At 40.3% G+C, this 12,954-nt stretch overlaps 1 protein-coding gene across 1 annotated transcript in view; it reads left to right on the top strand.

Annotated features, from left to right (window-relative positions):
- Positions 1-3,051: 3,051 nt before the first annotated feature.
- Positions 3,052-12,954, top strand: part of LOC118430698 — a 36,778-nt gene continuing 26,875 nt past the window's right edge. Inside the window, exons 1-11 of the mRNA XM_035841690.1 lie at positions 3,052-3,256; positions 3,528-3,651; positions 5,061-5,235; positions 5,404-5,498; positions 5,984-6,154; positions 8,668-8,842; positions 9,166-9,332; positions 9,861-10,034; positions 10,557-10,745; positions 11,527-11,706; positions 12,286-12,530. Coding sequence (XP_035697583.1) covers positions 3,248-3,256; positions 3,528-3,651; positions 5,061-5,235; positions 5,404-5,498; positions 5,984-6,154; positions 8,668-8,842; positions 9,166-9,332; positions 9,861-10,034; positions 10,557-10,745; positions 11,527-11,706; positions 12,286-12,530 — 1,704 coding nt within the window. The 5' untranslated portion in view covers positions 3,052-3,247. The remainder of the gene's footprint in view (positions 3,257-3,527; positions 3,652-5,060; positions 5,236-5,403; positions 5,499-5,983; positions 6,155-8,667; positions 8,843-9,165; positions 9,333-9,860; positions 10,035-10,556; positions 10,746-11,526; positions 11,707-12,285; positions 12,531-12,954) is intronic.

Here is a 12,954-nt window from a genome sequence, read left to right on the forward strand (position 1 = left end):
TTTTGCTATGTCAGACAGCGTGCCCTAACTTGATCCGCTTTTGTACGTTTTTCTCCTCAGACGTTGGTGATGAATTCAAGTAAACAGATTTGATGATAGCTTAGCTTTCTTTTGACAGTTAAATTGTGGTTTTGTAGAACGTGTGTGACTGTAATTGGTACAGGTAATATATTTAGTGCGGCACGAGCACGAGAAGTGACCAGCGACCGCTACCAACATTGTTGATTCTAATTGTCAGGAAAAATAACACAACTGAATATGCAAAGTATATTTTGAATGTTCAGACAACGGGAATGTGTGCCCTTATACGACACGCGCCCTACCATGGCACGGATGTTTTTAAACAATCTTATTATGAATAAGTACGCTATTTTTGTTGCCACTGACTATGGTGATTAGAGAGGTTGATAAACCAATTTTATGCACACAGCGTTAATGTTGTCTGTGACTATAGAAAATGCAATTAATTTAAGAGGCACGGATCTGCAAAATTTTCCTCTTTGTTTAATAAAATCTATAAGCAGATGTTAGGTCATACGCGTGTTTACCTACTTTAAGCATATGCCACAACACACGTGAGATAAATCATCTTAAACGTCTTGTAAAATCCCCTTGCAGGGTAAAGCTACTCCTGACGTGAGTGCCGTTGTTGAAGCCAGTGTCGGTGTGAGCCTGCTGCTGATATCTGGAGAGCTGCAGTTGAAAGGTTACATCCTGAAAACGGCATTCCCAAGTGCAGCAGAAATCACATTCGACAAGTTTCCTTTGAATGTCGGGTATGGCGCTATTCAGTTTTGTTGATGTCATTGATGTTTTTTTTTTTTGATAGAACTAAATATTTCATACAATATGTAGAAATTCTGAAGGCATTTATCAAATAGCCATGATAGTACAGCGATGGATTGGTCTCTTTGTTTAACCTGTTTGTGAACTAACTTTAGATACATTTTGGACTACCTGTTAGACTCAAGTTTTCAGGGTGTTTTTGTTTGTTGAACCTATTGCCTAGTGTGCGGATGGACATGGTCATGGTTCCGCTTCGGCTGGAACTGCACGGGATTGTCAAAATCTTCAGCCAAAAGATAATCGACATCATGATCTGGCATTATGAGACGTCCCCAGTCATCAAAAATATCTTCAATACGGGCCTTCCGGAGCCAGACCTTACACCGCCCAAGTTTAGAAAGTTCAAACTGCAGGTATGTTACGATTAACTAATATCTTAACTTTATGAATAACATTTACAAACATTATCATGGGTTACTTCCGTCAGGCACATAACTGTCCCCATCCGTTCAACAGCAACAATACTTTCGACCATTGAAAGACGTACTGTGTGGAAAAATACGCCTTTATTTGTTGTCAATTTCAGAGCCGGAAAGCTAATTCTAGAAGATCAGAGGTCACCTCCCACTGTGACGTCCAGCAGCTTCCCGGACGTGACGTCGTGGAACCTGCCTTCCAGCTGGCGGTGGCCGCAGAGGATGACGTCAGTCAGGTAAAGCTGACTTATGACGTAGGAACCTACAGAGGAGGGAGTGACGTAGTGAAGGGTGAAGACCTCGGAGGACCATCAAACATCATCGTTCGGGTAAGCGTAAGATGTCCTTAGTATAAGTAGTACCCTTTATTTCCGTACACAGTTGTAGAGCACTCATCAACAAGATTTCGGTCAGCCCTCTGACCATTCTTAACTTAAGTTGTTGACACAAAGCCTATACCGCGTAACCTGCACAATGTTTGACGTCACTATGGGTGAAAGGTGCCCGGAAGTCGGTATGGGCCCCCGTCTCTGCCGTGAGGAATGGTTGATATACTCGAGTACAGATGGCCACTTTATAAAATGTGACGGAGACTTCTTAGCTATAGGTTGTAGAGCTTTTTGTTGAGGCCACCCAACTCGACGTGTATACCTTACAATCCATCTATGCTATAAGTTGTTATCATAACATGACCTGCTGCCTTAGTTCCAAGGTTTAGGTGCTGGTTCCTTGTACCCATATTTCAACCTCGCATATTTTGCTCAGTGAACGTTTCAGTGTGATCGACGGCAACCTTGAATGGTCGCTTTAAAGTTTTCTAGTATCTGAAATTTTGATGTTCATGCATAAACCAATATTCCCAAATACCCTGATTATGTGATAGATCATATTCATCTACCAATAACAACCATAGGAAAGTACAGAGAGTGTGACATGTTGACTCATATCATCATCTTGTTTTTTATATTCTGCCTTAGTACTGATGCATGGTATTTTTTAATCCGTCTTTTTAGTCAATGAAAGGAGGCGTTCCACTGTACTTCACGGTCACCGCTGAAAACTCAGGTGGAGGAGACGCCAGGGTGACATGTGAGCTACCCACCTATGACGTCACCTTACCTGGAGGGCGTGTCACTCCGGACTTCCTCACCACAAGTCATCCCAACATCCTCCGCGCGTCAGCTGTGGCTTTTGATGATTCGAAAATCATTCAGAAATTGGTAACATTTTAAGCTGATGCTGCAAAATTTTCTATCAAGTACCACTCTTTGACCATATAACCAAACTGAACAAACCCTACTCCTACTTTAGACAAGCTAATTTTCATTGGTCTTAAAGGGCATTCCACTAAAAAAGCGTGTGTTTGTTTTTCTGATAAATAATATTTTTGGGGTACAAATGCACCCGACTTTTCGACAATAATCCTTTTCTAAATTTGCTTGCATTGTTACAACGTGACATATCAACGTGACATATCATGTATTGATACATCTTGCACAGGCGGCTGTTGGTTATGGCAGGAAGGTCTACGGTGATCAGGTCGTAACATGGCATGACGTCAATACGACAACAAACACGATTACCACAGGACACCCCCCGACTGCTTTGGAACGTTTTACAGGTACAGTGTCTTTATCTATGTTTTTGATAAAAAGATATGCTTATTTTTAAGCCTTTAAATTTTGACGTGGATTGTTCTTGGTACATTCTAGGTCCATCCGTACGCAATCATGATGTCCGGCTATTGTTTTGTCGGTTTTATATATATATATTTTTTTTTTTTGGGGGGGGGGGTATGTATTTTCAAAGGGTCGAGGCTTGGAAAAGTGATATCGGCCCCTGTTGAGACTTCAAGGGTTGATGTCCCGGAGCAGTGTGCCTCGGAGTGCCTAAAGCTTCCCCCGTCAAAGTGTCTCAGCTTCAACTATGACTACGGACACAATGACTGCGAACTGCTGGAGGAGATAGAGGGACACGGTGTGGAGATGCATGAGGTACGTACATTACAGAGAGGGAACAAGGATAGACGGGGGAATATGCAACAATAAGGAACATATTTGGACGAATTTCATATCACTTATTACTATTTAGTGCACCCGGTACGTGGGGCTCCATTCCTCCCGGTTATGTCTTGTCCCGGAAAGCTACACAGAGAACACAAACTTTGTAATGGTTTGACTGAATATTAGAGGTACACGTTTCTACTTTAACTTTACACTGGACAAATCAATTATCTAATCATCATACAATGCTCATCTTTGCCAGGTCGGCCATTTCCACAATTTCGAGCGGCTCGGAGTCGGCCATGCTGTGGAGTTCCGGCACGAGAATCTACAGCTGCATCATAATGAGCTCCACTACTTTAACTTCTTCCTCAAGAATACGCTGGGTGCAGTTTTCACTTGGTTATAATTCGTTAAAAAAAGTGCATATAGGAAACGCGGGAGGTCTAACAGTATTTGGAAAAAAGCCGTAGGGATAACAAACATTTTTTTTTCGAATGATAAAAACATCTTATCCTTCCAGGCCTGCTGGCCTTATACGTTGATATCATATACATAAAAGCAAGCAATAGTTCTTCCAAACTTGTAAATCTTTTTCGTCTCTTTTTTTGCAGTCCGTGGAAGTTTGTAGGCTCTTCAAGATGGATGTTTGTTCTTTTCATTAACAAATTTACATCGTCCTCTACAGTTTAGCCAGCTTTATATAAATGATACATGTTTTTTTTATAAGCACTGTGCACTTATGGGAACGATTATGGAAGTTCAACACACAGTTGTATGGTCCCTTTGGTATCTGAACTTGCATGCATTGCTGCCGATGTGTTCTTAAGGCTAGACAACTGGAGACAGACATCGTATAGTATGGAGACGGTGTACGAGGGGTGATCAATAAGTCCTCGGCCTCACGCAGAAAGAACAAGCACAACTCAGATTTTCAGGCACAACTTCGTATTTTTAAGACTTTTATCAATATCCTCCAAATTTCCAATCATTGGAGTCATTACTTCCAGGCATTCGTTTTTTTTTCTAAATTAGAAGGTAAGTGGCGAGAAAAAGAAAGGTGAAGTGTGATCAGACAATTTGACCCGTACACCTCAGGTTGCCGATCAATTGTACACTTTTTTCGTTATCCCTTACCTAACGTTACTGGGTGTCGCCTGCAACATAATGATCATAATAATTTGAATTTTGGTACACATTTATATAAGACTTTATACATATACGTGGGATTATCAATAAGTCATCGGTTCTACCGAGAAATAATAAGCACAGCTCATATTTCGAAGTATAGATGTCAAGTATAAAGTCTTATATAAATATGTACCAAAATTCAAATTATCGTGATGATTACTTTGCAGGCGACACCCAGTAACGTTAGGTGAGGGAGAAGGAAAAAAACGTGGACAATTGACCTGACCTGAGTGTGCGGGTCAATTTGTGCTGCTGGAAGTTAGAAACCTAATTCTTTTTGCTTGAAATAGGAATAGAATCATTATCAAACATTTTGACAATGTATTTTGTTAATTTACGGCATGTGGAACTCGGCCCACACATGTCTGATCACAATTCACTCCACTTTTATCTCGCCACTTACCTTCTAATTTAGAAAAAACGAATGATTGGAAAGTAATAACTCCAATGATTTGAAATTTGGTGGGTATTGATAACAGACTTCATACTATGAAGTTGTGCCTGAAAATCTGAGCTGTGCTTGTTCTTTCTTTGTGTGGCCGAGGACTTATTGATCACTCCTCGTAGACTTATTTTCAATTCTAAATTACAAACTCACCACCAGGTTACGCCAACACGCTGACGTCCCCCGGAGTTCTGACTGACTTCACCCCTCCGAGCCCAGGCCCGCTGGAGAACGTCATCATGGACGTACTGATGACAGAGGACTGTGGGGACTTTGTTCTGGATCACTGGGAGCGTGCACGGTGTGTGGAGCAAACGCCTCTACAGAACCACAGGTATAATTGCCAAAATGTTTTAGTTCAGATTCTATTAGACTAACTACTGAAATAAAACGGAGAAGCATACTGACACAGATAAAGGAATATAACATCTTATCAGACAAACAATTTTAGGTTAGATTAATTCAAAGATTGAACACTTTAAAGAGTTTGTTGTGTCACCAGGTGGATAGTAGACGGAGAAGGTTCCCGCACTGTGTTTAATGGACACGAGCCACTGGTGGACATGCGGTACACACGCGCTAACAGATATGTGTCAGGTACGTCAGCAGAGCCGTTCTTCTTATATAAACATCACATTGTCGCAGCTTTTACACTTTTTCATTAAAACCAGTAAAACAATTCAGGCAAGTCTGGAAGACATCACACATTTAACTTAAACTTGCAACTCCTGAACTACATGTGGCATTATAATGTACTCTTTTAAATACTGTAAATGTATTTAAGTTCGCGGGGATTTAATTTCGCGGTAGCCGGAAAAAGGACTTTTCGCGGTGGATTTAAGTTCGCGGTAACACCGTACACTGCAATCTAATATCATAAGAGAAAAATGTTCGCGGTGGTTTTAAATTCGCGGTGAAGTGGTCACCGCGAAAACCGCGAACATTAATCCACCGCGAACATTTCTTCATTTACAGTACACTATAAGTACACATTTTAAGCCAGTAGTAGGTGAAGGTAATAACTGCGTTAAGCCTATTTTTCATGGAAAAAATCTAACCCTTTTAAAACTTTTCTACTGCAGCGAATTGGGATGGTTTTCATGATAATGAAACCGGTATTCATGGTTACTCGTGGACCGTGGGAACAACTCCATGCCAAGAAGATGTCCATCCTCACATAGACCCGCATGCGCACCTGTTCGATGTGTCCGAATGGACGCACGAAGGCATAGCAAGTCCTCTCTTTTTGGAAGGTAATTTACTCACTTGCACTTGTTGAGGTCTCCAAAATCATCTGACAGGTTTGTGCATGCGCCACCGGTTCTTCGTCTTCTTGCCATCCTGTGCTTTTTCTGGGATTGGCTCTTGTCACGAGTTAAACAAGATATCGATGAACGGTAACCATCGTAAAATATACCTGGGCAGTCGTTTATTACACACCCTTATGATGTATCTTATTTTCCATCTAAGCTGCGACATTGTCTCAATTAATATGTACTACCTTCGCCTAATACAGAGCACTGCTATTAGTTTGAATATTCCTGACATGATCCTGAATATTCATGTACATTGCAAAGTGATGCATGCCCCGGAATATTATTATATTTCAACCATATCATAGGTATGGTGAAATATATTGTATTGGTAATGTTTCTTCTTCTTTCTTTCTTCTTTCTCCTGTCAAATTTTCAAAGTGATTCATCTCCGCCGTTCCTGGACCGAATGACTTGAAATTTGGCACCAAGTGGGCCAATACCCTCGTGACTTTTTTCATTTTTTTTTCATATCTGTCTCTAAAATGACTTTATTAAGACTTTTTGGTCATCTTAAAACAAAAAGTGTATATTTTGGCCCCCTGTACCCTGGTATTATAATTAAATGAGCTGAAATTTGGCACAGATGTGCCTTGATAATTCCCTCGAATAAATTCAATGTCACTTTTGCAATTTTTTGGTAATTTATTAACCAAAAAAAGACGATTTTGGCTCCTGTACCCTGGTTTTAGAACCGGATGACCTGAAATTTAGTATAGATGTGCCCTAGACGTATGCGCACATGGATTCATTAACACTTGAGGCATACAGTACAACAAAATGCTTAATTTTGCGATTATTTGGCCATTCTATGACCAAAAACGTACATTTTGGCTACGGTACACTGGTTTTAAAACCAAATGACCTAAATTTTGGTAAAAGGGTGCACTAGATTTTTATTCAAATGAAACATGTATAATTTTTGGCATAAACCACTTTAAAATGATATATTTGGTTTTTTTTTGTCATTTTCCAATAGCCAGAGAAAAAATGCAGATTGCACCTACTGGCCTGTATGTCTAGCTAATCTAATTAGATAGATAACCAATCACTTAGCCTGAATCTATATCCTAAGGGGGGGGCAGCCAATCAGCGAGCCGTGTGTCATCTGGAAGAGTCCATTCTTACACGGAGCGTTTCATTTTAAAAAATCATTATTGGACTGGTGGAGTCTTGAGCGGGTGTATTTTTGGACTGGTCTATTTTGCAATTTTACAGAAGGTGTGTTGGAAGAGTCCATTCGGGGGGATGTTTAAAAATCCATTTTTTTTAACTTTAGTGATTATGTCAAAGTCATATTCACGACTTACACACTTCCCATAATTCACAGCGCCAGGGTTACGGATACCGTGACCCGTGAGGTCATCTGGCAAAACAACTAACAGCTATAGTGGTGACGTGCTGCCTAGTTTATACTTCTTACCATAAAACTTGTAAAATTCTCAGCTCTAATGATAGTAGTACTACTTTGTCGGACAACTCATTAGTTATATGGTTTGCTGCCGTCGTACTGAAGGTTTTAGCTGGTTCCACCCTGGTTTCGCCCCCTGGGCAACGGTGGTAACATCCATATCCGTAACCCTGGCGCTGTGAATTATGGGAAGTGTGCAAGTCGTAAATTTCAGCGGATGTATTTTCGGACTGCTCTACTTCACATGGAAGAGTGCATTTTTGCACACGGAAGGGGGATTTTTTTCAACTTCAGTTTTAGACGGGTGATGATTCAAAATTCAATTTTTAGTGGAAGTGTTTTTAGACTGGTCTATTATACCTTTTTCATGCACTGGGAACTTTTTTGCTAAATTCAATTTTGGATTTGGTTTCTTATTCAAGAGGCCAAGGTTTCAGTGGGAGTATTTCTGGTCTATTGTGCAAATTCAAATAGGGTGCACTGGAGTCCATTCTTGAAGGGGGGGATTTTGTAAGATTCATTTTTTGGTTAAACCGTCATTACTAAAAGTGATTTATCAAATGGGTGATTTTGAAATAGTCTATTGTTGCATGGGGAGGGAGGTGGCTGAAATATGCTGTATTTGCTCTCAAGCAAATGTCGGCCTTTCTAGTTCTGAAGTGTTTTTGAACCAAAATTTATCATTTCTTATTATCTGCAACATCAATAGTATCAATCAATGAAAATTTTCACCACCTGCACACCTTTCTGATGTTAACGTTATTGAACATGACGTGACGTCATGACAGGTATGGTCACAATTGAAAAAAGCTAGCTGTCTCTTGGAAAGAATTAAGAGCCAGAGGTACGATTTTTGATGGTTCTGTGTTTAATAACATCAGAAGTATGCATAGTTCGTGCAAAAGTCTATGTGATTAAACAATATTGGATACATGTGTACGTAATTTCGGCATTTAAAAAATGGTGTCGTAGGAGTCAAATTTGATTTCACAGGTAAATACAATGCCAACAGAACTGACAAACATCATATATCCTACTTTAGATGGGAAGTATCACGTTACGGTCCGAGCTATCAACAGCGTTGAGTTCGGCGGTGCCATGGCAACGACAGTGTGCCACACCACGCCCTACGTCATAGACAACACTCCGCCATTTGTTCATCACGTTCACAGTGTGCGATATGATGATGACGTCATTTCTGCAGAGTATAATGTCAGGTACGGAGTACATTACAGGACAGTCTAGATCACTTGTTACTCTCGATGACATGCCTAAGGCAAGTTAAACCCTTATGGATTACAATCATGAAGACTGTGATGCTAAAGTAAGCACCAGAACGCTCGTTGTTCGACTGCACTTTTGAAAGAATATGAATAATTGATGGAAACATTTACTTTTAAACAAAATAGTAGCGTCTCTTTTTTTTACAGCTGTAACATTCATTATCAGTGTCCTTTGCCGCAATATATGAAATGCAATTATTATAACTTGAACTGTGGTACAGTTGTTTCAATTATTACCATGTTCTTTCTTTATACAGTGATCCCCTTTCTGACATCCAGGAGATTGATTTTGGACTAGGGCGGAGCAAACGTGACGTACACATGATGGACTGGTATCGCCATGGCAACACAACACACACGTCTGTCAACTTCCACATACCTGATGGGGTACCGGCATGGGTCAAAGTTCGGGCAATTAACAACGGTATGGTGTTCTCTGTATCTATATGTCCTTCTGCCTAATTCATTACATGATATCTAGAATAAATCATATGTAAATTGCATTTTTTTATTCTGCACTAGCGATAGCGGAACTTGGTTGAATATCTTCTGATGCTTTCAGATTGTAAAATAATAAGTGTTCTCAGTGCATAAGGAGATGGTTTGTTTGTTAAACCTTTATTCATTAATGAGAAGGTCAAATTGACCAGCAGATCGCTTTTCATGGAGGTCATGATGGAGGTAAGGGTCAGACAGAATATAACAGAGATACAAATTACATTGAGTAATAATAAATCTATCAACCTATATCTTTACGCATACATGGTACAAAACATGTATTTGTAGTGATACTGTGTAAACTTAATGCTGATATCATTGTTTTACGGGACCACATGGAAAGGGTCCACATGATAGTCTTTCGAGACATATTTGTAAGACTCTTTAGTTCATCTAAGATGTGTCAAATACCTGTACCTGTAAATACTACAAAAGTAACTTCTTCTCATACCAGTGGACTTACGGGAGGTGGGTCATGCCGAGTACCCACTGCTGGTGGACACGACTCCGCCTGTAGCCGGGACCCTGTATGATGGTAGTGTTCACGGTCATGACCTGAACTTCACCTCGGACCCCAACACGATATGTGCCAACTGGAAGGACTTCCATGATGAGCACAGTGGTCTGAGTAAGGAATACATTTTGTACAACCTGTACTTTAGTTACATTTTACATGATAGAGTTACGTTTCAATTATCATTAATTAGTTCGACAGTGATTTCTAACACCAGAAATTGTACCACAGTTTTCGACTGATCAACTACAGTATTGGTCAAGGAATGGAAAATTCACTACTTCTGTGACGTGACTTTTGGAACATATCACACGTGACTCATAAGCAGTGGATTATAAGTTTCAGGAACACTATATCGATCTCCACCCCTGCTTAGGAGTTGTTGTAAAGATCTGATGTAGATGGCTTCCACAGAAACATTGGATTGTTTATCCCATGACAAAGCCTGTAGTCTGTTAGTCAAAAAGTCCAGATATTGTGTTGGGAACTACAGGTAAACTTTATCCAAAATGACTTCTTTCAGCACAGATGGACCCTCAAGCTAAATATCCAACATATCAAGAATTGATTACAGCAATCTATCATTTATAAGAAAAGTGTATTTTACTGAAAACAAAATCCTCCCTTGATATCCAGGTCACTACCTGTGGGGAGTAGGTACGGTACCTGGAACAGACGATGTGGTTCCTCTGACTGACTACCCTCACACGGCATCGCAGGCATGCGCAGACGTTCAACTAAGTCACAACAGAACCTATTTCTCCATACTTGTAGCAGTCAACAATGGGCACCAACATCTGAACGTGACAGCGTGGTCAGATGGAAGTAAATATTTCCTATCAAATGTTAGAAATACATGTTCAAGATCAAAACTAACGGACTCTGACTTGTAGACAGTTCTTTTTTAGACCGTACTCTGTGCATGCCCAGACTTTGTCGGTCGATTTGCATAGTAATGTCAGGGGCTGCATCAGAGGCCTTCACCTTCCACCTTGCGCATGTAACGTTTGTTCACCTTTATCCATGGGTAACCTATATCCGTTGTTATGTCAAGTCGATAGACAGTAGTTTCAAATTGTTCTATTTTCAAAATATTGCAGTCTGAAACCACCATCTGTCGACTTGATACCCCTAAATACATTGTTCTTAAAAAGAACGTATAAAGGTTACCCTATGAATAAAGATGAACTAGCGTTACATGTATTGTTTAAACTTGCTTATCATGAATATATGTGTGGAAACCTTACAGTTCTGTTTGCACTGTTTTTGACGAAGGTGTTGGGAATAAAAGCACGATTGAAAAGGGGGTGGGGCTTCAGGAGCGGTCCACTCGGAAGTCATCACACCTCCCTTCCGAGAACAAAATTGAATACTTCATTCGTTATTGGAGATAATTTGCTATCAAACGTTTTTAAAAATAGCAGCAATGACCTGGTCAACTAAATATCTCTCATATAAGGCATGACCCTTTTCAGCAAACTAATTTTCACCACACGATCAAACTGTTTACTATAACTTCTGTTTTGAAGCAACGGTTGAATTGCCTAAATCATTTCTATCAAAGACACAAACGGTAAAAAAATAGTGACATGCTTTGTTTCCATAGTCCTGTTTGACGCAACCCCACCGGTGGAAGGGACCTTACGTGACGGTTTGGAGCCAGACTCGGACTTGGCGTTCTCGTCCGAACCTTCCACCGTGTCCGCCAACTGGGCCGGCTACAGCGACTTGGAGTCAGGGATCGGGGACTACGCCGTCACGGTGCAAAGAACATCTTCCATTGATGGTGCGAACTTTGAGTACAATTGAATACTTGTATATTCAGCATGTTGACGCTGCGTATTCATGTTTACATATAGCGTTACTAGAGTTAAACTACTGGTTAACGAGGGTTTAACATCAATGCGTATGAACACAAGAACTTGAGGGATTTTCTTGTTTTGCAAAAAATTGTGCTCTTTTTTTCATTAAAGCAAAAGAACGTAAAATAGTTATTTATTGCTTCCTCTGAAAGCTAATCAACATACATCAAGAAAACTGCTATGACTCCTTGTCATACATATCGTGCTGATATCATTGTCAAGTTATTTGGAGTAATAATATCAGATGTGAACGATGCTAATCAGGGTCTACATCGCAAATGACACTATAACTGCATTTATGTACAGACTGTGCCGAGATGAACATTTATACATAGATGTATAATACATTTTAGCACGATTGTTGGACACTGCAGATCTGCTTTAATTTTCCTATACAAATCCTAGTCTATATTAGGTATTTAATGTTGACCTTCGATGTGACGTTTGTGTCCAACAGAAGAAAGAAACTCTGAACACCGTTAAGCAGAATTCTTTTTTAGCAGGAAACGGGACACCTTCTCCGGAAATCATTCACGACAAGACCTCAGTAGGCCCCGACACTACCCAAATCAACTGGCACAAATTCCACCTACGTCACGGGGATCACGTGTCCGTCCAACTAGAGGCAACCAATCAGGCGATGGGTTCGACCATGACGTCATCTAATGGTTTCGTGCTCGACCTGACTAGGCCTGTGATGGTTCACTTGGGAGATGGGGCGGGGCCTGGAGAGGACAGAACATACTCGGTATCATGTTCAGTTTGTTCATATAAGTGTTACATATATTTCTGTAAATTGAAAACATCGTATCAGTGTAGAGAATACAGAATGTGTACATCCGTAATACTTTCATCAGGTTCGTACATTAAGTTGCGCTACCACCGCACTTGTGTGAAGCTTGCGTCACTGCGGGGTTCGTTCACTGTGTCACAGTTTTGTTCTCAGATTATTTATTAGATATTGCGTAATACGTAAAAGTATGACTCAGAAGATAAACAAGAAGAAAATTCGTTCTTTAGCTCTGAAATTCGTTGAGTATCTTTCGAACCCCGCAGTGACGCAAGCTTGACACAAGTGCGGTGGGAGCGCACCTTAACTGAGTAAAGGCGCTCTTTTTACACAACCACAGCGGTACAATGACATTCAGTCAGAATTGCATTGATGAAGGTGA

Source organism: Branchiostoma floridae, chromosome 14 (genome assembly GCF_000003815.2).
Source record: "Branchiostoma floridae strain S238N-H82 chromosome 14, Bfl_VNyyK, whole genome shotgun sequence".
NCBI lineage: Eukaryota > Metazoa > Chordata > Leptocardii > Amphioxiformes > Branchiostomatidae > Branchiostoma > Branchiostoma floridae.